This window comes from Zosterops lateralis, assembly GCF_965231275.1.
Source record: "Zosterops lateralis genome assembly, chromosome: 26".
NCBI classification, from domain to species: domain Eukaryota; kingdom Metazoa; phylum Chordata; class Aves; order Passeriformes; family Zosteropidae; genus Zosterops; species Zosterops lateralis.
Window position 1 is genome coordinate 373,771 of NC_139786.1, and position 24,449 is coordinate 398,219.

General features: G+C 57.5%; 1 protein-coding gene and 1 long non-coding RNA gene across 2 annotated transcripts in view; both read right to left on the minus strand.

The window, feature by feature from the left end:
* PPFIA4 (PTPRF interacting protein alpha 4) overlaps nucleotides 1-3,884 on the minus strand; it is a gene marked incomplete at its 5' end in the record, with an annotated part of 28,393 nt that extends 24,509 nt beyond the window's left edge. Inside the window, one exon of the mRNA XM_083878679.1 lies at nucleotides 3,648-3,884. Coding sequence (XP_083734805.1) covers nucleotides 3,648-3,884 — 237 coding nt within the window. The remainder of the gene's footprint in view (nucleotides 1-3,647) is intronic.
* A 16-nt stretch (nucleotides 3,885-3,900) lies between these two features.
* On the minus strand, nucleotides 3,901-22,238 carry LOC310919367. The gene is made up of 3 exons (XR_014591812.1): nucleotides 22,196-22,238; nucleotides 4,289-4,612; nucleotides 3,901-4,129 (listed from the first exon to the last, which is right to left on the minus strand). It is a non-coding gene; the product is annotated as an uncharacterized lncRNA (long non-coding RNA).
* Between the last annotated feature and the right edge of the window lie 2,211 nt (nucleotides 22,239-24,449).

Genomic DNA, 24,449 nt, shown 5'->3' on the forward strand with positions numbered 1-24,449 from the left:
GGGGACAAAGCCACTCCAGCTGCAGGATTAATGGCATTTTAAAGCTCCTAATTGGAGTGATTGCTCCTGACAGGAGCGGCAGGGGATGCGTGGGAAGGATGCCCGTGCTGGGAAATCAGGGCTGCTGACTCTGCACAGGAGGGAGAGCCCCATCCATCATGTGAGAGCCCCATCACCCCATTCTTCTGTCCCAGAAGTGGAGCAGAATGAAGAGAAAGCCCCAAATGGGAGATGAGGGGATAAACAAAACCCCAGCAGTTGTAGCCTGGGATTACACAGATTAAATCCTGCTGGGTAAACCCAGGGCCCCGACCATCACCCACCCCCAGCACATCCCAGACCTCCTGGACACAACACTGGGGCTCTGTGAGACCATCTATGGGGGATCAGTGTCCTCCCTCAGGGTGTGTATCTCCACCTGGGGTTGCTCAGGGAGGAGCACTGTGCAGAAATCCAACATCTCAGCATCCTAGTCAACCAGCTCCAGTGGTCCCACACAGCTGCCACATCCCTCCATCCTTCCCAAAATCTGGAGATGCTTTCAGAGTCTTACCCCCTTGTTTTCCCCACCAAGGGCTCCTGAGGTTCTCATTCACCTGCTGGTCTTTCCAAGTTAATTTAAGATATAATTTGAAGTTAAATGGGATTGTTTGATGTCAGGACCTGGCCCAGCTCCTGGGACTTTGGGAAGTCTTAGGAGGTCTGCTCACCCCAAAAAAGGCCAGATCTCAGCTCTCCATGCAGCCCAGTGAAGGTGCAGAAGTGGTTCATGGAAGTGGGAACTGCAGGGGGTTTCTGTGGCCATTGGCAGCCCACAGCCCTCAGCCCTGTGAAATCTGGGAGCATTTTCTCCCCCTGGCACAGCTGGGGACACATCTGGGCCCTGCCAAACCCCCAGGCCATGGCAGGACAGGGAGGAGCTCCATCCCACACAGAACCAGGCCCTGGGAACACATCTGGATGTCACCCTGAATGTCACATCCCCTGGTGGCACCTGCCCCCAGAGAAACTGAGCTGGGAGGGCTGAGCAGGAGGAGGCTGGGAGCAGCTCCAGGGCCTTGGGGGACTGCTGAGAGCCCACAGAACCCACCCAGGGCTCAGACCTCAGCCATCAACTCCCTGCAGAACAGGGGGGCTGGAGCTGGAGCTTTCAGCCCGATTAAGTCGTGTTCAGCGCTCCCACATGAATAAATAAATAAATCATGTAAGAAGCATTAAGGCAGCTTAGTCTCCCCAGGAAATTGCCCTGGAGTTCTGCCTTTTGGGGGCTGAGGGATGCCCCATGGACTGGGGGTGGGGATGGCTCAGGGACACACACAGGAGAGAGGGAATGGGAGATACAGGCAGGAGCACCTCTGGAGCACCTCTGGAGCATCCCTGCCAGGGGGTTTGCCCTGCACAGGCACATCCCCTGCCTGCCCCACGCCTGCATCTGCACCAGATGCACATTCCCAGCCTGTCTCTCTGAATCCCACGGAAACACAGCAGCATCCAGCTGCCACTGTGCCCTGAGAGGGTGCAGGGTGCCACATCCCCAGCTGGATCCTCACCAGCCTCACCAGGCAGCGCATCATCCCCCAGCCTGGCTGCACCCAGGGGACGCTGCTGATGAGCCTGGATGCCCAATCCCACCCTCAGAGAAGGGTTTTTTCCAGAAATTTAGCTTTCATCCCATTCCCAATGGGGTCTGAGACACTGCAGGAAGGTCCTGGGCTAAAAGATCTCAGAGAGAAGGAGGAAGAGGATGGGACAGAGCTCAGGGATGTGTCCTGGGGAGAGACCCACGGACAGAGCTCTGGGGTGTGTCCTGGGGAGAGACCCACGGACAGAGCTGTGGGGTGTGTCCTGGGGAGGGACCCGCGCTCCGGCCCCACTTACCTGGTACATGCACATCCTGGGATTAATCCCATTGGCCAGGGGAGCACCTGTGGATTTGTTTCCCGTGTTCATGCCGAGCCCTCATGTCCGGGGGTGGCCACGGGGGGCACCGGGGGCCCCCAGCCCGAGCAGGGACCGCGGGGACGCTCCGGGGAATTCCCCATGGGATCCCCCAGTCACACCCCGGGGCCGGAGGGGGCAGAGGCAGCCCCGGGCAGCCCCGGAGTGTCACAGGCACAGCGCTGTCCCTGTGCTGACCCAGATGGCTCCGAGCACACCCCGAGGCTGCAGGGCCCGGCCCCGGAGCGGAGCTGAGGCTCTAAATCCGCGCATCCCTTAATCCGGGGGCTGCGGTGGGGCGGGCACAGCCCGGGGTGACCCGGCTTGGTCCCTGCAGGGCGGGGGGCAGGGGGACACAGCCCCAGCACAGGGGGGCGATGCCGGGACTGGATGTGCCCAACACCCAGGTACATCTCAGGAAGGTAGGAACTCGTCCAGAGGGATCCCAGGAGATTCTGGGAAGGGCTATGGGATGTTTTACTCTCGGCATCTCGGGCAGAGGCAGGACCAGCCCAGCTCTGTGTATGGAGCAGTGATTCCCAGGCTCTTTCCTCCATCCAGACAGGGCAGGGATGCAGAGAGCTGCCCAGCCAACAGCCTAAGCTGTGTCCCAGCTCGTGCCACCAGTTCTGACCCATTTCCCATCTCTCCAAGGTGCTCCAGACCCCAGGAGGATCTCAGGTTGCAGCACTGCAGAGTCAGAACTAATGCAAACCCTCAAAGCCTCCTGCCTCCCACACCATCCCCACACCGGGGCAGAGCAATAACAGCCCCCCAAAATCCCTGTTCCCCCAGGTCTGAGCCCTGGGACCCCACAGGGATGCTGGGCAGCTCAGACTCATCCTGCACAGCCCTGTGAGGCTGGGCCCATCCACCTCACCCTCTTCTAGCCTGAACATCATTGTGGAAATCAAACCCAGGCCTCTGGAGAGGGCCCTGCAGGTGGGAGATCCAGGAGCAGAGAACCAGCAGCAGCCCCAAGGCAAACCCTGACTCTCCAAGCCCTGGGGTGCTCACTGAGCACAGGCCTCTGGCAGCCTCACTGTCCTCTGCTCCCTGAGATGTCCCTGTCCCCACCCTGCACCAGCTCTGCCTCCAGTGTCCCCTCTCAGGACCAGGATGGAGACACAGAAGTGCCACTGCCCCAGTGGGGAATGGGGCTGGGGGAAAGGAGCCCCATTCCTGGTGAGGGAAGGGGCAGCAGGGGGCTGCTCTGCTCAGTGGGGAAGGAAAGTGATGAACATTAATGGTCAATGCCCCCCTCTAATGTGCCACTGTGGGCTCAGCCCTTCCCAATATCCCAAGGAGTTGACTGGAGGCAGCAAGTGCTGCCTGCAGTGAGCTCTGTGCTCCCCAGGGCTGTCCCAGCACACTGACCGTCCCCACGGGAAGCAAAGGCTCTGCATCTGCCCTGCTCTCACCCTGGGGTGTCCTTGGGGTGCTTTAACCCTTCTCCACACCCACTCCCCTGTGCACAGGGGGGATTGCACTCTTACCCCTCCTAACAGACCAGCAAGGGCACAGAGGAGAAGGGGAGATGTCCAAGCTGGTTGTGACTTAACCCAAGGGAACCTACAGGATTTGCTGGCGTGACACTCGAAGCAGCATCACCAGCCACACCAAGCCAACCCTCCCGGAGCTATGAGCTAAGACCCCACATCCAACCCCTCTGTGTGGTGTGGCTCAGGGCAGGCTCTGCTCGCCCTCACCTGTGGCAGGGCCGAGTTGAGCTGCCTCTGGAGCTGGTCCCGCTCCCGGAGCGTCTCCTGCAGGCGGCTCTGGGTGACCGCCAGCGTCTCGCGCGTCTCCCGCAGCGTGTCCAGCAGCTTGTCCCTCTCGTCCAGCATGTTCACCATCAGCTGCTCAAAGTCAGCGTCTGCCTCCGAGCCCTGGGGGGGCCCCAGAGGGTCCCCCTCGCTGATGGTGGGCATCACCTCGCACATCATGGCTGGAGTGGCTCTGGGGAGGGTCCCGGTGGGGCTGGGGGTGTGCTGGGTGCAGGTCACATCACCGCGGGCTCCCCGGGGCCAGGGGAGCCAGCACGGGAGGGGACAGGGGGCTGCTCAAGGAGGGGGACTCCCCATCCCGTCCTCCTAAGGGGGCTAAGCAGCTGGCATCACTCCAGGGGGGTGCAGGGATGTCCTGGGCATCAACGGGGTCCTCACAGTCACCAGTGGCCTCCTGCTGTCACCTCTCCAGAGTCCTGTGTGTCACCTCTCCTGGGTCCTGCTGTCACCTCTTCAGGCTCCTATGTGTCACCTCTCTGGAGTTCCGTGTGTCACCTCTCCAGGGTCCCGTGTTGCACTTCTGTGGGGTCCTGAGTGTCACCTCTTCAGGGTCCTGCTGTCACCTCTCCTGTGTCCCGTGTGTCACCTGTCTGGGGTCCCGTGTGTCACCTCCCCGCTGCCTTTCCAAGGGGCTGCAGCATCCGTGACCCACGGGCTGTTCAGAGGGGGACAAAACAACCCCTGAGGATTTGTCCCAGTGGAGATTCCAAGCCAAGAGCAGCACAGGGAGGGTCCAGGGAATGTCTGGGCTGCCTGGACATGCTGAGGGGGCTCTGCTGAGGACGGGCTGTTGTTCCCAAAGCTGGATGAGGCTTCACTGCTGATGTAGAGGCTGTGCTGACGTGTCTCTGTCGGGCATCACGGCTCTTCAAACACCCAGCAATGACCTGTGGCAGAGGGGACAGAGATCAGATCCCTCCTGCTGACCCCAAAATGCCCAGAGACCTGCCCAGCCCTCTGTGCCCCCCATCAAACACCTGAGAGCTGCACCAGGAGCTGCACCACCCACATGAATGGGCTGTGCCAGGTTTTACCTCATGCCCCCACTACCCCGAGCCCAGGATGGCACCAAACTGCAGGAACAGCACCCCTGGCACCCCAAATCCTGCAACTGTCTCTGGCATTCACATATTCTGGGCCAGGATCCCATCCCTCTGTGGAACTCCTGGCTGCCCAGGGCCCCTCTGGCCCCAGTGTTCCCCAGTTTTAAGGAATTTGCAGAAAATCAGGGTCCAACCCGAGTTTGGCCCAAACCTGGCGGGAAGTCACAGCAACAAATGAGTTGAATGATTAGATGAATGTTCCCCTCTCCTCTAGACAGATGTGCAGGGCCCAGATGTTCAGTGACAGCTGAACTCCAGCACCCCCTCCCTTGGTCAAACCTCTCCCAGGGGACAGAGGCAGCAGCATCCCCAAATTCCTGCCCAAGCACGAGCACCAGGAATGAGAGGCTGGAGGGGAGAGGCAGAGCTGGGATTTGCAATACATTGGCTGGATTAAAGCATGGCTGGACCTGAGGACCCAGCCCAGGGGTGACGCTGCAACCCACAGCCCCACCTTCCCTTCTGCAGCCCCAGACAAGGTGCCAGGGGGGGATTCACAGTCCTGTGGGAGAACTTCAGCCCCCTGCAGCTGGTGAGAGTCCCCAGCAGCAAAGGTGAGTGTGACACTGCCACCCCAGGCACACGGGGACCTGCCCACCCTGGGCACAGTCTGTGCCAGGGGACAAACCATGGGCAGGGCTCAAACTGAGCAGCAAAATGTGGCAGGCCCAGGGTGAGGAGAGCTGGTCCAGGGCTGCTCCTGGGGCAGGCCCCACTCCAGGTTTAAACTTTCCAGATGAAATGCTAAAGGACAGGTCTGAATATCCTGAGCCTGTGGCTGCCTCATCCTTGGAAGTGTTCAAGGCTGAGTTAAACAGGGTTTGGACTGGATGAGCTCTAAGGGCCCTTCCAGCCCAAACCAGCTGTGATTCTGTGTCACTTCCCCTCCAAACTCCCCCTCACACACATGGATAAAAAGGACCTGCACACAGGCCTGGCCCAGAGCATCCTGTTCTGGCCCTCTGGGCTGGGATGAAAGCTCGTGTGTCCACTGGCACAGCAGGGACCTGCCCTGATGAAAGGTGACACTTGTGGGGAGGTGTCTTTGTCACACCAGACACTGCCAGGGCAGGGCAATCAGAACTCTGCTCTTTGGATGACATTGGCTCATCAACTGAGGGGAAGTTTGACACAAAAAAAACTCTCTAAAAATAGAGAAGCTCTGGCAAAAGCAGCAGCCCCTCACTGTGCATCCTGTGTGATGCTGAGAGCTGACTCCGGCACACAGGGGCATAGGACAGGGCTGTCCCACAGGTGTGTCCTCCCCTCCCTTCACAGACTGGATCCTCAAGTGGGATAAAACCTGTTGTGGACATGTAACACTGTCCTGAAGCTCTGAGGGTTGTTCAGACTCCATCCTCGATGTCAGACTTGGATGATCAGGATAACTGTGTGTTCATGGGATAACTGCACTGACATCTCGTTCCTGCAGCATCCCACACAAACAAGGCTGGTGGAGGAAAAGGCACAGAGTGAGGGACCATTCCAGCCCCTGCCCTCCTTGGGTTGAGCTGGACCCGAGCCTCATCCCTGTAATTAAGCAGGGAAAATGTTTTCCAGTTCTCCTGCCCATAATGAACAGCCCCAGGAGTACCCACAGGTGTGTGGCTCCCTGACACCTTTCCTGGGGTCAGGTATCCCAGACTCCAGGGAAATCCAGGGCCAAGAAGAGCAGAAACCAGGGGAACCATCCCCATCCATGGACAGCTGAGCTGCCTCCAGCATCCCCATCATGGATCCATCCCTTCAGCAACCACAGCAACTCTCCTGCCCCATGGATTTGTAAGTGACCATTTCTGGATCCAACCACTGCAGCTTTCAGCAACACCACAAAATCCCAGGAGCAGCCCAGGCCCTGGGAAGGGCCAACCCCCAGGGTCAGGGCAGCTCAAAGGGTTTATTTGGGATGTCTCAGAGGGAGCCAGGACCAGACTGGGTTTGATCCCTGCCCGTGGAGCAGGAAGTGAGTCCAGTAACCCCCAGGCACAGGTGAGTGTGCAGGGCTGTGCACACAGGGATGGGGATACAGCGACATCCACATACCCAGGGATGTGCACACCAGCAGGAAGTTCCTTCCCAGGGTCAACTCCCCTCATTTCTCAAACCCTGGGCTTTTCTCCGTTCTCCAGAAGCACAAGAATCTCCCCCATTCCCATTCCCCTCCCAGGCAGCCCAGCTGGAGGTGGCACACTCCAGGTCTGTCCCTGCCCAGCAAAGCTCAGCAGTGCCAGGCAAACCCACGTGTCCCAGTGGTCACTTTGAAGGACCTTGAGGATGTCAGTGTTGGTGGTGACAGCCCAGACACCCCCACACTCTGCTGTGACCCAGAGGGCACCCCCAGAGCAGCTCTTTGCTGCTGGAGGTCAGAGAGGCCTGAGCTCACTCACAATTAGTGCCTGTAAATCTCAACCTCTCTGGGAGAGCTCCCTCAATGCTCCTGCCTGGCTTTAGAGGGCCTGAAATGCTGGGATAATCATGGGGTAGAGCCGTGAGGAGACAGCTGGGAGCTGAGCAAACAGACACTGCACAGCTCCAGTCCTTGCTGGGTATTTTTAGCCCCGTGGGGCTGCCAGGCACAGGCTTGCTGGGAGCAGCTTTCTTGCCAGGGAAAATGTGCTTGCTTTACTATCCCTCCCCCCTCCACCCCAAAATGATGCTTTCCCCCCTTTTTGGGATGGAGAACAGCACAGTCCCATGCTGCCTGCTCAGACAGGACACTTCTCCAGGGCGATGCCCAGACGTGGAGCAGCTCAAGGGGAGCAGAAGGGGGTTTTGCCCTGGAGCTGGTGGTTTGCTCAGCACGGCTGAGCTGTGAGTCAGGCTGCCTGTGGGATGCTGGGCCCAGGAAGCTCCCTGGCTCTCTCTTCCCAACGAGGGTGAGAAGCACCCACAGCTTTACCCACACATGGAGGATGGAGACTGCCTCGTGTTTGCTCTCTGAACAGCTCCCAGCCCTGACAGGAGGAAGAGAAAAGCCTCAGTGGCTCTGTCAGCAGGACCATCACCCAGCAGGCAGCTGGCAAAGAGGCTTTAACGCTCTCCTTGGAGGCAACGAGCTCTCAGAGATTGATCATCCCATAAAAACGTCACTCTGATCTTTTCTGCTCCTGGAAAATCCTCATCTGCCCAGCCTGGCCTCAGAGCACAGAGCCCCCACCAGCACCCCTCACCCCCAGCTCCCTGGCACAGGAACAGCCTCCCCTCAGCCCAAGCAGCCAAATTTGGGGTCCAGCCCCCACACTGACCCTTCCCTGCCAGACCCAGGAGGGACCAGTGTCTGATGCCCTTTTGCTGTCAGTTTTACCTTTCAGGAACTCTTTTAATGCAGGATAATTAAACGTGACCCCAGGACAGGCTGCAAGTGTCGTATCCTGGCATTCCCACAAGTCCATCCCAAATTCTGCCCCTGCAGACGGAGCCACATCCCAGCACAAGTCCTGCCCACCCTCCCTGAAGTCAGACACCACTTGGAACCAGCCAGGAAATGTCGAGACATCAATCCCAGTAGCCACAGAGCCCCTTTCTCCTACCCTCAGTGACAGATGTGATAATCAGAGGTTGGGAAAAGGGAGATTATTCTGCACACGAGACAAAGGGGACGCTGAAGAGCCCAGGCTTGACAGTAGAAATCACTGATTCAAGTGTAGGACCTGAAAGTATTCGCCTGCAGCAAGTCTTGGAGCAGCCTTTGCCACATTCTCCTGTGGGTCATGGGCTGGGATTTCCCTCCCAGGTGCCCTGAGACCTCAGGGGAGGTGCTGCTCATGCCACAATGTCCACAGCAGACACAACCTGAGCTCCACCAGTGCCAGGAGCCGCTTGGATCCCTCTGGAGAGCCCCAGAGCCCCCAGGGGCCCCTCTCCATCCTTCCTTCCCACCCTCTCTCCCTGTGCCCGGGCACAGACCCCTTTCCACACACTCCACAGGTTTCTTAAGGGTTTTACAAGCCTGGACTGGAGCAGCCCTGGTGTGAGGTGAATCACCCTGACTTCCCCATTTGGGGTGACACCTGGGGAAAAAATCTGCTTTTCATGAATACAGCCTCATCCCAGCTTTTGTCCAAGTGCCCTCATTTATTCCCAGGGCACACTGTGGTCTCTTGGGACCTCCAGGCCCTGGAGGGATGAGGAATATCCAGTTTCCCGTGGGGCCCATATGGTGACAGGGCTCCCACACCCCTCACCCCCAGCAGGGAACACACAGATGGTCCTGCCTGGTGCCAGGGGCTGCCTGTGCCCAGGACACCCAGGGATAACAAGGGAAATGAGGCATCCTGGCTGCAAATAAGGTGCCAGTTTTTAGCAGCAGAGGATTGCATTCCCAGTCCAAAAGGTGAGAGGGGTTTGCCAGGATTTGGGCTGGGAATGTGGTGGAGGAAAGAGGCAGCAGTGCCTCCTCTCTCAGCCAGGTCTGGGAGGTCTCCTGGGGGCCCACACCTGAACCAGGGGACAATGTCCAGCTTGTCCCTTGCTGGAGATGCAGCAGTGGCAGAAAAGGACATTTGGGCAGCGTCTCCAGGGTTTGGACCTGTCTGAGGTGTTGGGAAGCCCCGGGTGCCCCTACAGGGTGGGGACAGGGGACACTGCAAGCAATAACAGCCAGCTTCTCCCAGTATCTTACCTTAAAGCACACACACTGCCCAAAGATTTGCTCCAAACCCACGAAGCAGTTCTCACCTCAACCCTTGCTCACTCAAGTTGCTAAAGCAGAGGAGAATCCGTGAGGAAAAATGTCCAGATCTGACGGTTTCTCTGCAGGGAGAAGTAAATGCTAGTGCTGTACTGGTATTTATACCTCCCAGTGGGAAGGGAGGCATTACACACCACTTCCAGAGGGTATTTTCAGACAGCCACCTGCTCCTCATTGTGCAGAGACACAATTGTTCCTCAGCAAAAACCTTGTCAGACGAGGAGCCAAAACCTGCACCAGGCCCTGGGGGGAGAAGGGGGCTGAGCACGCAGGGCTGGCACCCAAATGGGGTCACACAGACACCACAAGGTCTGTCACCTTGTGGGGGTCGTGTCGGGGGTCCTGACTCAGTTTCCCTGTCCCCACAGTAGATTTGTCCTGCCCTGAGCCCAGAGGAAGGCAGGATCTCAGGGTATCCCAAGGAGGAACGTGGCAGGGGCAGAACTGCTGGGGTTGGGCCACATCAACCTCCTGCCCCTGCACCTCGGGGTGATGTGACAGACAGAAAGGGGCCTTGGAGGGGCTCCAGCCTGGATGGGCCCTCTGATAAATGGGATCCCCAAGCCTGGCCAAGAGATTCAGCAAGTCCAGGATCACCTTGAGATTTCATCCCTGGGTTTGTAACAGCCAAAGACACGCTGGGAAGAGAGAGGAGCACAGGGCTGAGGATGCTGCTGAAGCCCTGAGGACCCCAGGAGCACAGGGGGTGTTCTGGAGGAACAGGGGAATGTTGGATTACACTCTGTGGCACAGCTGCCCCAGTTGGCATGAGGGGTTCACCCAAACCAGCAAAAACACGAACCAAACCCCCCAAATCCTGTAATCACATGTCACTCCAGTTATTGCACCCAGCAGCATCACTGGAAGACAGGACTGTGGAAATCCTGGAGAAATCCCAATTCCTTTGGTGCAAGAGAGGTTGGAAAACCCACCATGTGTCCTGGAAGGGAGGAGATGGAGGTACCTGATCCACGAGATCAAGCTCACATCCCTCTCCCAGGACGTGGTCTGCACTCAGATCCATCCACAGGGACAAGGAAAGGTTTCAGCAGCCACCAAACCGACACAAAAAAAAGTGAAAATTCCTCAAAAAGTTACAACCATTTCCTTATCCAGTTGCTGCTCTGCTGTGTGTAGACATGGCTCATCCATCCTTTTGTTCTATAACTCTGCAGCCAAACCCTCTGTCCTTTGCTCTGTTGGGCCAAAGTCACAGAAACCCAGAACAGCTGGGGCTGGAAGGGACCTCTGAAGATCATCCAGTCCAACACCCTTCCAAGGCAGGGTCAGACCCCAAGCAGGTGACACAGGGACATTTGCAGGTGAGTTTGGAATGTCCCCAGTGAGGGAAACCCCACGTCCTCCCCAGGGAGCTGCTCTGGTGCTCTGCCCTCCTCCATGGAAAGAAGTTCTCCCTCGTGTTGAGGTGTTGGGAGTCTTTGATTTCTCTCTCGAGGAAGGTTACTCTGAACAGCAGCAGAGGGAACTGCAATCTCTACAGAAGCAGCACATTGAGGTGAACCAGCCCCAGGGAAGGCAGCCCTGGGGTCCAGCCCAGCAAAAGGGCCAATTTCCAGCCCAGGATGGATGCAGACTCCTCTGTCAGGGAAAAAAGCACAGGGAAGTGATCCACAACCACTGGGAGAAAACCCTGTGTTTGTCACAGAGGGGGCACCTTCCAAAGTCCCCTTACCTTTCAGAAAGTGAGGCTCTGTGCCTCAGTTTCCCCACATAGGGCACAGCCTCAACCCTTGCCGAGACACAGAGGGACGGCTGGTGATTTTCCATGATTTCATTAGAGGTTTTGCCATGGGCACATCCCTCCTGACACTTGTGCTGAGGAGTTATCTCATCTGTGAGCCTGCCAGGCTGGATTGGGGGCCTCCCCCTCACTGCAGAACCGGCGCCTGCCCCGCTTTAGTCACACCCCGTGAGCACTTGTGGTGTTAATTTATTCAGTGACAAGGAAAGAGTCACCAGCTCCAAGGGGGGGCTGGGGATATCTGTGCCATGGGTGCACCCCAGCCCTGCCAAATGCTGCAGAGGTGCCTCTTCACTCACCCAGGCCCTGCACCCACACCCAGCCCAGCCCAGCCCAGGGCACAGGGGAGGCTGCTGCAGGTAAAGAAACCCCAGGGCAAACCCCACAGGCACCTGAGGAGCTCCCATGCCTGGTCTGCCCAAAATCCAGGGTTTCCCCTGCACCACCCATCCCACTGGAATCTCCTCCACAGCCTGCCGTGAGCCCTGGCAGTGAAAACCACTCCCACACAACAGCTGTACCTCTGCCCAGCTCTCAGGGTAAAATTCGGCCACCAACTCCACGAGTGGTGGAGAGGGAAAGTGTCTCAGTGTGAAATCCCAGTCCCTGCCCTGCTCGGGTCTCCAGCTTTCTGCCACCACAGAATCATGGGATGGTTTGTTTTGGAAGGGACCTTGAGAGCTCAACCAGTTCCACCCCCTGCATGGGCAGGGACACCTCCCATGAGGTCAGGATGCTCCAAGCCTTGTCCAACCATCCTCCACCAGACTAAATTAATGAGTGGGATTGAGGAAGAGCCCAGGGAGGGGGTTTCAAGTCAGGGAAGAGACAGATGAGGCTTTCAGTGAAATCTGGGAAGTGTTAGAGAGTGTTGAGAGCCACAGTGGACAGAGCAGGGATGTGTCCAGTGCTGTTGGCTCCAGGCTGGACCACAGCAGGCTCAGGGACATATCCCTGCATCACAGTTTGGGGTTTTGCAGGCACCACAACCTGCAGGGGAACACATTCCAATGGTCCTGGAGCACGACCCTGGCCCTGGGGAGGCCTCCAGAGCTCAGCAATTCACCACCAACCACCCAACACACAGAGACAGGCCCAAGACAGGGCCCAACAGAGACAAGATTAGGGCCCAAGTTTCCCTTGTGCTCCCCATTCCACCTGCAGACAATCCAGGCAGGGCTCCCCTTCCCTCCATCCTCCCAGAGCACAGAAGGTTTTAGTCTTTCCCGTTCCAGAGGAGTGGTAACATCATGGCCTGGGCACTGGATGACCCAACCAGAGGTGACTGGGCTGGGAAGGGACCTTTCAGCCCATCCTGTTCCACCCCTTGCCAAGGGACACCTTCCACTGTCCCAGGTTGCTCCAAGCCCCATCCAACCCAGCACCAGGAACAATCCCCTGAACCCCGCAGGAGGTCAGAGCAGGATCTGGCCAATCCATGAGACATCAGCAGGAGAGGAGGGACACATCTGCAGCCCAGCAGGCTTCCAAAGGAATGAAATGTGGGTGTTAAACTGGGACACCACTGCTGGGAAGAGCTGCAGGTGGGGTGGTTTCCCCTGTTTGTTTCTGTGGACGCTCAGAAAGGTGGGGCCAGGACACCTTAAACTCCCTTGTGGGGGAATGAAGGAAAGGGAATATCCCAATGCCCTGGAAAACATCTGCTGCCTGAGCTGAGGCTGTTGTGTGCTCTCTATTAAAAGCCAAGCTCACAAGGCTTTGCAGCTTTCCAGAGGGTTTAGTGACCATTTCTGCAGACAGCTTTAAATTCCTGCCTCTTTTACAGCACAGTTTTTCACCCTGTGCACCCCCCAGTGCCTGTTCCTGCAGATGTGGGAGCTGGGGCTGGTTCAGGCCACCCCTGAGCCCCAGCACTCAGCAGTGCCAGGCTGTACCTGTGCAGAGCTGCAGCCCCTCCAGGGCAGCACAGAAATCCCAGCATGTGTCAGGGCTGGTGTGATGCTCACCCGAGCAGAAATGCCTCCCTGCCCAGCCTCCTCCTCCTCCCACCTCCCCAGGTTCAGAGCTGCCTGCAGGCCCCAGCCCACCTGAGGTGACCTTCACCTGTCGTGCCAATACGGGCCCATTCACTGAGTGATGCTCACACTGATGTGAACACCTGACAGAGTTCCCTGACCTTGTCTGCTCTGGGTAAATGCACCAATTTATCTCCACCAGCTCTGGAAGGTGCCTGGTTTGGACAGCTACAATGACATCCCTGCTGAAATCCAGTGATTCCAGGCCAGCTCACCTGAGTGGTGATTGCTGCTGGTTCCACCTTGCCACCACCACGAGAGGACCTTCAGCCTGTGCAGACACAGCAGCAACAGCTCCCTGGTGCAGGAATGCACCCAGTGCAAGCGCCCAGAGCGATGGAATTCACCCTGCATCCCACTGGTATGGAACTGCAGGTGGGGTTTTTGTGCCTTGCCCTTTGCAAAGTGTTTGGCCCTGCTGGAGAACGTGGTGGACTCTGAAGAAGGTGGTGGAGTCTGGGCTTGACAGTCAAAGCACCCCAAAAAACTTTGGGAATGCACATTAACACCCACCCTGCAGACCTCCCACCCTCATGGCACGGCATGAGATGCTGTCCAAAGGCCCTTTCTCCCCTCCAACATCACAAACAAGTTGTTGGTCACCATCTTTCAGCTCAGCAGAGCCACCTTCACCTGCCTGGGCCTGCTCAGAGCTGACCGGGAGCTCCAGGGCTGGGCTCACATCCAGCAGCGCTCTGTGTCCTTACAGGCTGTAAAGCCTCTCCCAGAGGCAGGGATGGATCTGAGCCCACCTTGCTCTCAGGGATTTCTGAAGAGCATCAGCCAGTTCTGGAGGCTAAAGTGAGGTAAGGGCCTAAATATTCCAGAGTTGAGGTGGACTCTAATTCCTGAAGCTCAAGGACCAAACGCCCTCCCAAACTGGGTCTCACCATCTTCTCTGCCCTGTGCAAAGTCTGTGCCTCTTTCAGCTGTGTCTGGTCCAGGAAACAGGGGACAGGGCAAGGCAAGAGGGTTTCTGGGTCAATTCGAGTCTCCTGAGGGGAAACAGATGGGTTTTCTGGTGGGGACTGATGTTCTGAAAAGCAATTACACATGAAGACATCCCCAACAGACTCTCCTCTGCTCTGGCCCAGAGCCCAAGTCATCCTGGGTTTGGATTTTAATTAGTCCCGTTTTGGTATCTGCTCTCTCTTCCCTCCAGATAATGATTTAATTATTACAGACATGTCTTCAAATTAGCAGCTTCCTCAGTGGATTATTCAGATCTGCTGAATTACAGAGCCCAACTTTCACAAGAAAGGCTGGGGAGAACAAAGGAAGCCCAAAATTCTTCCTGGAAAGAGGAACCCTGCGAGCACCCACATAACCAAGGGCCACTGCCAGGCCCTTCTCCTCCTCTTCTCTTTATCCAGGTCACTCTCACAGCTGGACAGGAAACCTCACTCCAAACCACACTCAAGGAGCTGCACCATGTGTGACCATGGCCCCGTCCTCCCCTCAGGCCTTTGTACCCAGCAGAGCTTTCACAGGAAAGGTGAAAAGGACACACCTGGGACACGGAGCCACCTGTGTGCTCCCCCTCTAATGGGATCACAGAGTGTGGGGATCCCCCAGCAGAAGGGACACTGTGGGCACCTGATGAGGATCCACTGCCAGACCACAGGTGCCCTTGTGCCAGATGTCACAGTAATCTCCTCACCTTGGGAGGGACCACAGGTGAGGTGGGAGCAGGCAGGGGACAGGAACAGGGACCAGGAGGGAGGAATGGCAAGTCCAGTCTCCTCCAGCAGTGGGCCCGGGGTTCAGCCAGGTCCCTGCCCTGAGGGATGCTGGTGGAGGATAAATCAGCCAAAACAAACACCAGAGGTAAACACAAAGTGAAGGAAGGGGGAAATCTTCAGAGTGCAGCCCTACAGCAGATTTGGTGGCAAGGAGCAGGAACTCACCTGCACACAAGAGAAGACTCCAGCTGAACTGCCAGGCAGACACGCTGCTCCCTCACTGTGAGGAGTGGGCAGAGCATCTCCAGGCTACAGGAATTCCCAGCAAAGTCTCCTCCCCAGCCTGGCACAGACTCACAGAGAATTCTGAGCTGGAAGGGGAGATCCCTGTCCCCAGGCTGGGCTGGGACAGGAGGGGACACACTCCAGAGGTGTCTCATCCCTTGCTGCAAAGGGCAACAAGCTCCAAGGACCTCCTAAGAAGCACCTTGGCCCACTTGAGCTCCTGACTCTCCATCGTGCTTCTCCCAGGACTCCCAAGATTTCCCTCACCAGCACTACTACAATTCCCACATTACTACCAATAAAACCAGATTTTGCAGAAGCCACTGGGAAAGCTCTGCTGCCTCTCCCTGCTGTAGCACGGGCAGGAGCAGAAAATCTCCTCTGGCTCCCCTGTCACTGCAGTTTACACTCCAGGAGATCAGCTTAACGCAGCTGCAGCTCCTGCTGCTGCAGGAAAAGCCCTCGAGCACAGCCATGTGTGAGTCTGCACCTGCAAACACAGCCCAGGCCTCCCAAATCCCAGCTAACCCTGCATTTGAGAGGCTGGATCCTCCTCTGGATCCCTTCCTGAGCTCAGGAATAGCAGCTGGGCAGCATAAATTGCTGGTGCTGTGGCCTGTTATCCCAGCTCGTGGCTGGGGGATACAGCCCTGCTGTCCCTCACACTCCTGGTGGGGTTCACAGCCCTGTTCTCTGGGCAATGAGAGCCAGCCCTGCACCCCTGGCTGGCCCTGTGCCCCACGTCCCACCCTCAGCTGGGTGGGGGACACATCACCGGCGTGCTGGGATGGCAAAGGCTCCAGCAGCACCATGGCCCAGTGGTTCCCACCCTGGCAGATCCCAGTCCATGGCCAGAAAATGCCTGTGGCCACACTGGAATGCCCCAGGGAAACACCCCCTTCTGCAGATACAGGAGAAAAGCAGGATTTGGGCTGTGTCACCCTCACAGTTCACTCCCTCCACCCCTTCCCAAGAGCAGGAGCTCAGCTCCAGAGCACGCCAGGGAAAGCAAACACGGGAGGGAAAAATCCAGGAGCACCAGAGCCACCACATCCTGCAGAGAAACCATCCCAGACACCACAGCCCTTCCCGAGCCTTGAAACAACCCCAAAAGAGCCCTGAAACAGCTCCCTGCACTCCCCAAACCCAAATGTCACCCAGGGAGACCCCAGCTAAGCTGGGCACTCCCCAGGAGGGCACAGAGCCTTCCACCACCCCAGGACACGGGGCTCAGGTCTATCCCAGGGACAGAGGATGAGAGGGCACAGAATCTGTGTCCCCTAAGGACATTTGAGAGCCCTGAGTGGGCTCACAGGACACAGAGCCCACAAGGTGGTTCCTGAGAGCTCCATCTGCAAACAGGAGCATCATCCCCCAGTGTCTCCCAGGGAAACCACACCCGCACACGGCACTTGGTGTTATGTGGGGCAGTGTGGGACCAGAATAACTCCTCTCCTGGCTGATCGGCCTGTGAATAAATCACCCACAGCCAAAAATAACCTCTGGACATTTTTTTGACTCCTTCCTGGAAAACAGTTTGGGGAGATGCTTGAAAGAAGCCCAGATCTAGTTAGTTACAGTGCCAGACACTGAATTACAGGGCAGATTAGGTGGATTATGGATTTTGTACAAGCCCATCTTTCCCCCTGTGCCCACAGCCCCTGGCACTGGGAATGTCTGCACGGGGAGCAGCTCTAGGCACCACCACCAACTATATTTAACTCATGATCAACAGCCTGAGGTCAGGTTTGTGACACCCACGTTAATGGCACAACGAGGCTATAAACACCTTCCCAATTCTGCAACCAGGAAGGCCAGGCTTTGGCAGGAGAAAATCCATGTGAGGATGCTCTGAGACTCTGAAAAGGTGAGAGCTGGGCTGGGGCCAGACATCCCCTTCTCCCAGGCTCCAGCCATCCCACGTTCAGCCCAGCTCCTTCCTTTCCCTGGGCACATCACATCATGATGTGGGCAGGGGGGAACCTGGAATTGCAGAGAAAATTCTACCAGGAATTCCCATCAGGAAAGGGTGGGAATGACAAGTTTAAACGCTGCCCATTGGCCCAGGGGCAGCAGCAATTCCAGGAGGGATCGGCCCCTTTCCCTGCCGTGTGATGCTGCCCTCTCTGGAGAGTGGGATGTGGAACCCGGGCAGGAAAAGCCTCCTCCCTCCTCCCTCCCTGCCGCACACCCCCAGCCCGTTATTTAAAGCGCTCGGCCAGGCTGAGAACGCCTCAATCCCCACTGGGGCTGTGCCCGGGGCTCTGCCATCCCTGCTCGGCTCTGGGACCACCGGCACAGGGGGCTCAGCACGGCAGCGGCTGCGGGGAACAGGCACCATGCAGCAAAAATCCCCTCTCCTGGAAACCGCTCCACACGGACAGGAGGATGGGGGAACGAGCTCTCTCATCTGCCACTTGTTCTTATTTATTTATTTATTTTTTTTTTTTTTTTTTTTTTTTTTTTTTTTTTTTTGTGTGTGTGTGTGTGTTTTTTTTTGTGTGTGTGTTTGTTGTTTTTATTTTATTTTATTTATTTGGGGTTTTTGGGGGGGTTTTTTGGTTGTTTTTTTTTTTTTTTTGTTTTTTTGGTTTTTGTTTTTTTAATTTTTGGATGCAATTAGAGGCAGCCGCTCAGCCGGCACCTCCTGGCGCTTGCCAAGAGAAGCGTGGCAGGGACTGAAAACCAGGAGCAGGATAAAAAAAAAAAAATAAAATAATAATCTGCATTTCAGATAAATTCCAGCCTTGTCGGTTCCTGCAGGATTAGAGAGCTGGAGACAGTGACCCACGAGCTGCTTAAAACATCAGGTTGAAGACTGAGCCAAGGAAGGGCAATGTGGAAGACACAAGGTCAGTGCCCTCCTGGACAGTGGCTTTTGGAGATTCGACACCCAGAGATGCTCCTGTGGGAGGGGAATCACTGCCCTGCCAGTGCTGCCCATGGCTGGGAGGCAGCCAGGCTGCTCAAGGCACAGTTTTGCACAAAAATATGAGAGAGATGAGCAGCGACTTCATTGATAAAACCACAGAATCACAGCATGGCCTGGGCTGGAAGGGACCTTAAAGCTCAGCCCATTCCAACCCCCTGCCACGGGCAGGGACACCTCCTGCTAATCCCAGGCTGCTCCAAGCCCTGTCCAGGCTGGCCATGGGCACTTCCAGGGATTCAGGAACAGCCAGAGCCTCTCTGGGCACCCTGGGCCAGGGCCTCTCCACCCTCACAGGGAGAAATTCCTTCCCAATGTCTAATCTAAATGTCTCTTCTTTCAGTGTGAACCCTCTTGTCCTGTCACTCCATTCCTTTATGCAGAGTCACTCTCCAGCTTCCCTGTAGTCCCTTCACGCCCTGGGAGGGGCTGTGGGGTCTCTACACATCCTCTTCTCTCAGCCTGATTCCTCAGGACATCTTCACCCTACAAATGAACTCAAGACTTTTATCCTGTCCCCACAAGGGTTTCAACCTGCTTGACCACACAGAAAACAAACAGAAATAAAATTCAATTATATCACCACAACATTTTTAGCAAAGAGCCTTGAATCATTTTCCACAACTTCTGCTCCAGATGGGCCCAAGCACAGACCTGTCCCCCAACACTGCAGTTGTTCCATGTGATATTTTCCCTCCTCCCTCCCAAATGCCAGCCCATGTGAGCACACCCACACAGGCACCCACCTCCAAGCCTTTCGTCTGTTCCAAGAGGAGGCCTTTAAGCACTGAAAATTCCCAACCACATCCTCCAGGAGCCTGGCCAAGGCTTGGACCCACTGCAGGGCCCATGGCAGAGCCCTCAGCCTGGGCTGGGTCTGTCACCCCAAACCTGGTGCTTGGCATGTCCCAAAAATCAGCCGTAAGGAGGGCACTGTTATTCACACCCCTCTGGGAGGGAGGCTGGGCAATGAATCCAGCAGCCTTCTCCTCCAGTTAATATTATGAAACCTCACAGCTCACTTTTGGGAGCTATCTGGGAAACCTCTGGCTCACCAAAGCATGCTTTAGGAGGAAATAATTGTGAATTAAGGTTTCAAGGTTAGATAAAGAATGCAGTATCTTTCTGCTTTGCTGGAAGCCCTGAAATGGCACTCCCCAAGCAGGGGATAGACACTCATGTCAATGTCTCTCCAGAGTGGAGACCTCCAGAGCTATTCCAAATCAGGCCCCAATTTGACTTCAGCTCCCTCTGAGGCTCCAAGAAAGCCTCTCTCAGCTCCAGTGGGAACTTCCAGCTCCAGCACAGTGTCAGGCTCTTTCCCAGCACTGACCCAGGACCTCCACATCCCCACCCAGCACAGCAGGGCCCACCAACCCACACTCAGCCTCCTCCTCACCCCTGTCCTCATTCCCAGCCCCCAGTGGGAGCTGCCCCAAAGGACAAGACATGCAAGAAGGTGCCTCCAAAGAGGCAGATGAGAAGGGTTTCAGCAGGGGGTTTATCCCTGGTGTTTTCTGAGACAGGCAGGAACCCACATCTCGAGTATGGCCAGTCCCTCCACATCTGCACTGGAGCTGCTGCCAGGCACAGCTGGACCAAGCCACCGGTGTGGAGCAGGACACAAAGCTGCACATGGATGAGACGTTTAATCCCACATCTGCCAAGCTGAGCTGGCCACTCCAGAAATCCAAATCTGTCCATCAGTCCCACCACTGGTGTCTCAGGACCCTGCCAGCTCAGAGGCACCCCCACCCTCCTACTGGTGACACGGGTCCCAGGCAGCCTCTGTGTGACTCCTGGGAAGGAGCTGCAGGAGGAGCAGGCACTAAGCTGGGAAGGCACCTGTGCCAGGTGAGATGGCAGCAGGGATCTCTGCTGATGCCTCCCTGACAAATCTGCAGGGCAGTCCCTAGAGACCAGTCCTGTTCCCAACCTGCACAGGCAGGGAGCAGCACAAGGTGATGTCCCCAAGAGCTCAGGTACCTGAGAGTCTCATACCATCAGGGACACAAAGACGCCACCTGTCCATCTCCTGCTGGAAATGGCTGCGTGGGCAGCACCACAACCAAGAAACTCCCAGACCACAGAGGTGCATCATCCATCCAGGTCCCAAACTCTCAGCTCACACGTGCCTCTGGACCAGCTCCTGCTCACACAGTGCCTCGGTGGTATCAAACCCACCAGGAGAACCTCATTCCAGCATCCAGCAGATGGTGGCAAACGAGCAAAAAATGAACATTCTGCCAACCCCGACTTGGCCAAAACCAGGGCCTCCCCAGCAGGGTTTGCACGGCTTTAACAAAACCCGGCTCCCTAAGCCAATTGCTGCTCTAATGATGCAATTTAAGGGATAAACAAGCCCTTCAAGGCTGGTTATTCAGGAGCACACAGTGCTGTCTGGAGGCAGCTTGCTGCAGCCCTGATGACACACCAGCTAACAGAGACTGGAAACAAGTGTGGGCACAGCTGGAGCTATCCATGCTGGACAGATCCTCTGCTGGCCTAGCCCTGAGCACACAGACCAATGTTCAGGCTGAACCAGGTCTGTGAGCATCTCCCCAGTTTCGAGCTGGGCCCAGCCTGGCAGGAATTCACCCGGTGCTGAGCTCCAGGAGCATCTGCGTGGCAGCGTCCCCAGGAGCCAGCCCAGCCCAGAGCCTGGAGCCAGGCAGATGCTCAGTGGGGCTGACACAGAGCCTGGCGCTGGGTGGATGCTCCAGGGCTGGAGGCAGCACTGAGGAAGGCAGGAGGAGGCAGCGCTGGGGAATCAGAGGAGCAGGAGAAGGCCATGGCAGGACCAGCGTTCCTGCTCAGCAGCGTTCGGCTCAGGAAAAGGTAGGAGCTGGGGGAGGGGATGCAAAGGGAGCATAGGGGGGGCTGCCGGGGTCAGAGAGCAGCTGAAAATCAAGGCCCCTCTCCCCGCTCCTGGATTAAGGAATCCCCGCTCCCTCCCTGCCCCCCCACACCATGCGGCCTCGGGGGATGTGCCCAGCCCTTCATCCCCTCCCTGCACACCCAGCGGGGGTGGGGATGGGGCAGCGCGTCCCCCCGGCTCTGCCCCCGGCCCGGGGCCAGGGAAATGAGGGGAGCAGCCCTGGCTCAAATGCTCGGTTTGCGGGTAAAGCCGGGGCACAGCAAGACCCCCTCCAGCCCAGATCGGGGTGAGAATGACACCCCCCAGCTCAGACTCAACCCACGGGAAATGGGGGAGCTCAGCACACCCTGCCTCAGACACCCCCTCCGAGGGGTAACGGGATGGGAGATGAAGCCCCAGCCCCTTCTGGGGGGGGCAGAGCATCCCCCGGGGCACGGCAGGGCCGAGCATCCCCAGTGCGGCCCCGCCCGGGGGGCAACGGGCAGCATCCTCTGAGCGGGGGCGGGGGGGCGAGGAGAGGAGAGCATCCCTGGGGGTCGGCAAAAAGGGCAGAGCCCCCCGAGTCCAGCCCCACCGGGGGAGGGAGGCTGAGCATCCCCAGGGAGCGGCCGAGCATCCTTTCGGGAGGCAGCAGAGCATCCTTAGGGGATGCAGTAGGGGCAGAGCCCCCCGAGTCCAGCCCCACTGCGGGGGGGCTGAGCATCCCCACGGAGCGGCCGAGCATCCTCTCGGGAGGCAGCAGAGCATCCTTGGGGGATGCAGTAGGGGCAGAGCCCCCCGAGTCCAGCACCCCCAGGCTGGGGAGAGGCTGACCATCCCCATGGAGCGGCCTCTCGGGGGCCAGCAGAGCATCCCTGGGGGTCGGCAAAAAGGGCAGAGCCCCCCGAGTCCAGCCCCACCGCGGGGGGAGGCTGAGCATCCCCAGGGAGCGGCCGAGCATCCTCTCGGGAGGCAGCAGAGCATCCCTGGGGGATGCAGCACGGGCAGAGCCCTCCAGAGTGGGGGGCTGAGCACCCCCCGGGCAGCCCCCCGGAGGTGACACGGGGGCACAGCTCCTCCCGGGCTGAGCATCCCCCGTGGGCAGCGCGGCCCCGCCCGCACTCACCGCCCGCCGAAGCCGCTGGAAGCCGCCGCTGCCGCCGCTGCCGCCCCGCCCTGCCCCGCCCACTGCGTCACCGGCCCCGCCCGGACACGCGCCAGGACACGCCCCCCCGCCGGCCACGCCCCAGGGGATGTGGGGGTCCAGGGTTGGGGGTCCTCTCGGGGATGGGGATGGGCAGGATCCCCCTGGAAAGGGGAGCGCCCGCGCTTTGGGCGTTAAAAGACTTTCAGGAGCGACAGGAACTCCCCCGAAGGGAGCTCTCCTTGAAGGCAGAAACCTCCTTAGGGAGCAGGAATCCCCCCGGGAGGATAGAAAACTCTGAGGTAGGGGAGAAATGCCCCTATGGGAGCAGGGAACTCTCTCGTGGGGAAGGTTCCTCCCTGGGGGAGGTACAGGAATCCCCCTGGAATGGGCAGAGGACTCTCCTGGGGACAGGAACCTCTTTGGGGTTTGAAAGCCCCTGTAGGGGCAGGACTCCCCAGGGGTCTTGTCCGGCCCTGGAGGGAGGGAAGGAGGCAGAGGCAGACATGGGCTGTGGGATGTCCCAAGAGCTGGGTGCCCCTTCCCCCCAGCACTGGGGCCAGGCAGTGACTGCCACAGCCCTCTCCTCACCCTGCAGGCTCAGTGTGAGCCCTGCGGGGAACAAGATGTGTCACCCCGGCCTCTCCTCTTCATAATATAATACTGAAGGGAGAGTCTTCAGCATTATAAATGGGATTTGGGACAGAGGGTACCCACGAACTTCAGTGGCAGCAGCCAAAAGCCCAACCTGCTCCATCATCCTGCCCTGCACAGGGGCATCCTTAACAAACAATTGATTTGGGGGCCTTGGAAGCACAGCCCCTGGCACAGCCTTTGGGACCCCTCAGCAGTCCTCACCCAGCCTGCCAACGAGGAGCTCCTCTGTGACCCCACTGGGAACAACTGGGATCAGCAGCACCTTCCTCCCTCCAGGAACAACATTGAGCTCATCCTCAGGATTTTTACTGCAGGACCCTGGGGAGGTCTGTCATAAATGCCTCCAGCCCTCAGGGAGGAGGGAGCGTGCTGGATCCACCTGCCAGCCAGACTCAGAACAACTGCCTTCAATCCTGAGAACATTTCATCTGTTTTCCACATGCCAGTTTTCTAAGCCAAGACAAGCTTCACTTTTTAAAAATAATACTGCGAAACAGTTCTCAAATAACAATGGTGAATAGGATAATCCAAGGAAAACATTTTCGAGTAAAGAGGTGGGTGCAGCCAGCAGCACCAGGATCTGGTTTATTGACTACCATCCACATTAGTTCTTATCCATTGCCTGAAGAACAGATGGATTAGGAATAATCATTCTGTCAAGGAATGGCCTTTCCTGCCTGGGATGATCAGGAGTTTTTTTCAATCAAATGTGTTCCTTGCTGATAAAATGCTCTTTATGTATTTAAGAAACGCTGAGGGAAATTGGGTCAGGCAGGGAGGTTATGGACACACCAGCTCCTGGCCATGCCTAGGAAGCAGAATCAATGTGGATTTCTTGGATTTGCCCATATTCCCTGCTTTATCCTGCTCTGGGGAGGTCCAAGAGCTGACTCTACAGCTGTGAAAACATCTCACTGTGGTTCCCATCCTCTCCTGAAGTTTTGTAGGAAAGGGGAACAAGTGGGAGTGCAGCACTCTGGGGTGTTTGGAGTCGTTCAGGGAGAACAGGGCAGGGCTGGGCTCTTCGGTGATTGTGTGAACCCCAAAGAGGGGAACAGGATCCCACCTGCTCCTGGCAGTGCTCAAATCCCCTGTGTGCAGGGCACGAGCCCTCAGGAGGAGGGAGAATCACCTCAGGAGTTCCTGTTACCGGGAGAACTGTGGTGGATTCCCCTCAGCACTGGGAGCACTGGGAAGGGGAATCACCTCAGGGATTCCCGGTACTGGGAGCACTGGGGAGGATTCTCCTCAGCACTGGGAGCACTGGGAGAGGGAATCATCCCAGGGGTTCCCGTTACTAGGAGAACTAGGCGGAGGAATCACCTCAGCACTAGGGAGTAATCACCTCAGGGGCTCCGTTACTGGGAGAACTGCGAAGCATCCCCTCAGCACTGGGAGGAGGAATCACCTCACTGGGACCACTGCAGACGATTCCCCTGAGCACTGGGAGGGGGAATCACCTCAGGGGTTCCGTTACTGGGAGGACCCGGAGGAGGAATCACCTCAGCGGTCTCCGTTACCGGGATCACTGCAGACGATTCCCCTCAGCACTGAGGGGACCGGGGGGAATTACGTCACA